This window comes from Meriones unguiculatus, chromosome 9 (assembly GCF_030254825.1).
Source record: "Meriones unguiculatus strain TT.TT164.6M chromosome 9, Bangor_MerUng_6.1, whole genome shotgun sequence".
NCBI classification, from domain to species: Eukaryota; Metazoa; Chordata; class Mammalia; order Rodentia; family Muridae; genus Meriones; species Meriones unguiculatus.
Window position 1 is genome coordinate 56784529 of NC_083357.1, and position 5089 is coordinate 56789617.

The following is a 5089-nucleotide window of genomic DNA, read 5'->3' on the forward strand; positions in this document are numbered from 1 at the left end:
GTGCAAGCCACAAATTTCCAAACCAGTTCTACCTCTTTTCTACCTCAGTGTACCTTCCAGGAATGTTTTTAAAGGAATGTGCAAGTAGACTCTTCGGAGTACTCCTGAGTTGAAGGACTCATTTGAATTTCATAGGAATGTGATTCCTCTTCTATTCTTAGCTTTTTTTAGTCTCAGAAACATGTGGGATTCCCAGACAATAAGATGTGCAGGAGTCCCTGAAGGATACATGTCCAGATGCCGAAGGATCCAGGGAGAGACAAGAAACAGTTTTGCTTGAATTAGCTGTCCATAAAGGGTTCATACTTTTAGAGTCTGACATGAGGTCCTTTGTTTTAGCCATATTTAAACATACCACCAGTTTTGAAAAAGAATTAGCTCAATCTGTGTCTATGACAAAGCTTAAGACATGTTTACATGGAATCTCTTTTCAAAGTCCATATGGAATCTCCCTGACAGATGGTTACTGTTGATGCAAAAACAGTGCTCAAAATTTAAGGTCTGGGGAGAATCACTGAGGTAAGCATAACGCCAATTGTAACCCAGATGGACCAGGCCCTAAAAACACATAAAATGGACTTAGGTTACTATAAACTACAAGTGACATCTCTCATGAGGAAGGATTTAATAAACTTAGAGGCAATGCTCCAGATTCCGGTGAGAAGCATACAGGACAAAAAATCATTTCTGAGTGATACGGGCCATACAATTCTCTTCAAATTGGAAATGCTCATCAGACTTTAAACTACAGTCTTTCCCACCATTCCTGGAGGGGGGGGGTGGAGACTAGTAAACATCTCCTTTCTTTGTAGGTTAAGTCTCTGTGTTAACTTCCCTGGATTCTCCAGTATTCATCTGTGTTCACAAGGTCATTTGCTCTCTAAAATTCCTATTTTAGCACAGAGCAGTTATAACCCTAGACTATGCATGGGAAACTAGAGGGACATGTTGACTTCCAGATTCCTGGGCTTTGGCACAGACACTCAGGCCAGGCCTTCTGGATACTAAACCTGCATGTGCACCATAGAGACCCTTATCAGTAAGACTCCAGTGAACCAGAACCCCATGAAGTCCCCTCCAAGAAAAGCCAAATACTTATGTAACTGTGTTTGCATTTAAGCTGGGGGAGTCTCCTCTGAGTGATACTTAAGACTTTCATAACCCCAGGCCCAAGCAATTGTCTCCATGCCCTTGGCTGTGCTCAGGGAGGGGTCTGCCTGCTCTGAGAAACCTAGGCTGGGTTGTAATACAAGCCAAGCTTTCAGCCCCCCTAATTCTGTCCCTTCTGTGTGATAGGTCCTGAGAACAAAAAGGGCCAACTCAGGTCATATTTGTACAGATAGCTCTGTCAACCTTTCCACCAAAGTGAAGTCAAGACGCTAAGGGGGGGCAAGCTAGAGTCAGCTGTACTTCTCATGCTATTTTTTCCTAAGAAGAAGCCCATTATTTTTTCACTATTCTTATTATACTTTTAATACTAAATGTAATTCATTACTTCTCTTAAAACTACTTTTCTTCTGCCCTATTCTTGTTAAAGCTTTTGGTAAACTATCAAAAATATATTTCCTTGAATAGTTAACTGTACTGTTTCAGGAATCATAGAGAAAAATCAAAAAACTCATTAACCCAGCCCCATAACCATGACCAAAAAAGCGTAGAGACCCTAGACTGCATCTTTTTGACTTAGGTGGTCAGGAAAACCTGCTATTGACCTCCAGGGAGCAAATTTCTGAAGAAAGCATATCTCCTGCCCTGTATGTTACAGTTTCCAATAGACAATATGGCAAATGCTTTGTTGCAAAACACAGGATGTGCAAGGGTCTCCACCCCCCATAGCAAGTTTGAGGACAGGCTGCAGGTGCCTGGGAACCAGTGTGTACTTGCTGCACAGAAGTACATGGCTGAGTCTCCAGGCTGAGTGTCCGTGATGTACAGGGAGAAGCATTTGGCTTTCTTATCCAAGAAAATGGTGAGCCTTTGGTTCTGCTTTCTGTCCACATTTCCACGAATGTCTATCCCAAGGTGGGGACCCTTTCCAGCTTCTTGCTTGTACCAAGGGAAGTATAAGGAAGCACTGTCTGTGTAAGTGCAGTTGATGACAGCGCTGCCTCCCTCGTGAACACTCAGGGAAGAAGGGTGCTGCTCCACCTGCTCTCCGAGGCTCTCCCCTACACAGAAAGAAAAACAGAAAGGAGGAGGACAGTCAGCAGCACTCTGCTGAATTCTTTGTCTAGGATACCTAGAGGGAACTGTGTGAAGTGGATTTCCCATGGAAGCCTAAGAAATATCCACCTCATATTTTCTCTTGCCCCCAGAACTTCAACTCACAGTTCATCCACAGCCACAAGAAAGGGACTACAGTAGGAATGGATGGCTTCATTGCTCTTCCTGCCTGGGTCAATGCAGACTTGCAATCTCTTGACAAGCAAGCTATTTGTGTCTCCAGGTTGTCCCCTTTTCTTCTTATGTTATTTAACCAGCCAATAAGAAAACATATGCTTCTCTCTCATCTATTCCTTCAGAGTGCAATGACAAGAGCTTGCTGCACACTTTTCATCAGCTGCGGCCTCCTGCCACCTTGTGGACACATCCCTAATTACCTCAAGTTGTGAGTAAATTTGCAGAGATTGGGAGTGGTTGAATTTCTGAGTCATTACTAGCAAACTAGAGAGAGGTACATTCTCTTGTAGCCATTGAATAACAAGCTGAGTTAAAACATTTTAAATCAAAATGTCACTATGATTCATCCTTATGGACAAAGGAAAGAAAAATTTTAATTTTCAGTCAATATCAAGTTTTCTGGACAACAGAATGTTAAATTTGGAGGGGGTGAGTATAGCAGAAAGGACAGGTGGGGGGAGGGACAGCTAACATGGAGGATGTTTGAAAATTGTATTTTTGTGAGTGTGTGTGTGTGTGTGAGAGAGAGAGAGAGAGAGAGAGAGAGAGAGACTAAGTAAATTATTCTACACAAAGCCTAATACTTCCCCCAGGAGCAATAGATTGCCAAATAAAAAATCTGGTACCAGGTATGGGACACATCCCCTAAAACTGTTGGTCTAGGCAGTCATAGAGACCCTAAAACAATAACCTGTTGCCACTGCTCTTTGTTACCCTCCAGAACTTGATAACAGGATCATGTTGTTGAAGACAGGACACATTTTGGTCACAGGACTTAGAGACATCAAGCCAGTTCAACTCAGGAGACTTCCTCCCTGCTGGCTACATTTTATAGTGTTAGGAAGTGCTACTCAGGCTGCTAGGGGAGAAAAGTCAACAACAGTCTTAACCAGCTGTGAGCACTGAGAGCTTCAATAATGACCAGCACAGCAAGATACAGATCTGCCCATGGGTGCAAGAGTGGACTAAATGTTATGGGATGGCCAACCACGTTCTGATTAGATTGGAGGCTCTTCACAGCAGAAACATGCATGGCTGTTACTGTAAACCTGGCCAAGAACCTATGCCTATGGAGCTAATAGGCCCCGAGGGGAAGCTACTGCTATCATTTTTGCTAAATGGATGAAGTATCAAACTTCCCTCTACTTTCACCATATCCATAGGTCAGTGTGGCAGTCAGTCCTAATTAGAGAAACGTTTGTGTGTGCAGTAGATGGTGGCTAATACATATACTAGCAACTAGTCGCAGTGCTAAGATTAAATGTCTGCAGATTGCACAGCTATAATCCTCACATCTATATAACAGCACTTCCTCCAGAAGGCTCAGAAAATATCAGAAAAGGTTGTGTAGGATGGTTCTAAGAGCCACAGGTCAGGAATGAAATAGTGACATCAGGATATGACAGAACTGTTGCACTCAGGATGCTGTGATTGCCTGAACAAGAAGACCTGAATGTGACTAAGCCAGTCAGCATTGCAGCATGGAGGAGGGGCTCATGAGTCCCCACACCCTGCTGAGGAGCTATTAGCAGTTGTTAGCTGCTAGGGGAGAAAGTCAGGTTTTCTTCAGTAGTGTGATATGATATGGTGTAGCTTCATCATGTTTAAGTAAACGGAAATTAACACAGAGACCCACAACCAGCCAAGATAGTGAGACAAGACACTGCAAAGTGACCAGCCAAAAACTGGACAACTGTGTTACATCCTTCCTCCCGAGGCTCAGGAGTTATTGCAGAAGAGAAAGTGGAAAATGCAAGAGTGGAGGTAGTGGGTGACTACAAAGCGTTTTCCAAACACAGCGGGAAGTTATACATGTGAACCCAGAGTGGCTGGTACAGCATGCACGAGACCTGTGCACGTTCATGGCAGACACAAACTCCAGCATGGAGATTGATCGGGACAGGCATTACTATTATATATAACAGGGTCTTCTATCTCCTTTTCCTTTTTTGCATCTTTTTTTAGTTTTCTTCTCATCTGTTTATTTTTGTTTCTTGCACTCTCTGGGAAAATATTGGATATATGGGAAATTGAACTACTTTCATGATCTGTGAAATTTGACAGCTTTTACTTAAAGACATTAAAACTTCCGAACTTCATATACGCAGGAGGTGAAAATGGAAGTTGATAAAGGATCTGACTGGGAGAGAGGGTGCAATCATGTTCTCAGTATTGCATGCTGGCCTTGTTTTTGTTACTTCTCATCTGTGCGCTATAACTACAGTTTATCAGTCAAACTGATGAACTCTGAATTCTATCAGATATACAGCTGATAGGTATCTTTCAACAAGCCAGTGAGATTGAGTTAAAAAATAGTAACTCAAGAAAAGAAGACACACCAGAGGAAGTGAAAAAGATATGGAATATTTTTAGAACAATCTTGTGGAAAGGATAAAAGAAGAACATGGAATGTAGAAAAAAAATATTTACACAATAATATAAACACACACATATATATAGATATCTTATATAACAACAGTGTTCTTCTAAGAACAAAAAGTATATCTTTCCTTAAGTGTTCAATGAAAATATGACATATTGCAATGCAACAGAAGACAGACCGAAAAAAAAAAAAAGAGAATATCATCATAGGGATCAAGAACACCAGAATTTTAGAACTGAAAACATCTTAATTTAAGTAATACATGTATTACTTACATGATTGGCAAAAGTTTCCTTCAACTTTGGG

General features: G+C 41.7%; 1 gene segment (V, D, J or C); it reads right to left on the reverse strand.

The window, feature by feature from the left end:
• Positions 1-1270: 1270 nt before the first annotated feature.
• LOC132656377 (T cell receptor alpha variable 13-1-like) lies at positions 1271-2380 on the reverse strand. The segment is given in 3 exon segments: positions 1271-1299; positions 1881-2168; positions 2329-2380. Coding segments are annotated over 3 exon segments (369 nt in total).
• Positions 2381-5089: the final 2709 nt, after the last annotated feature.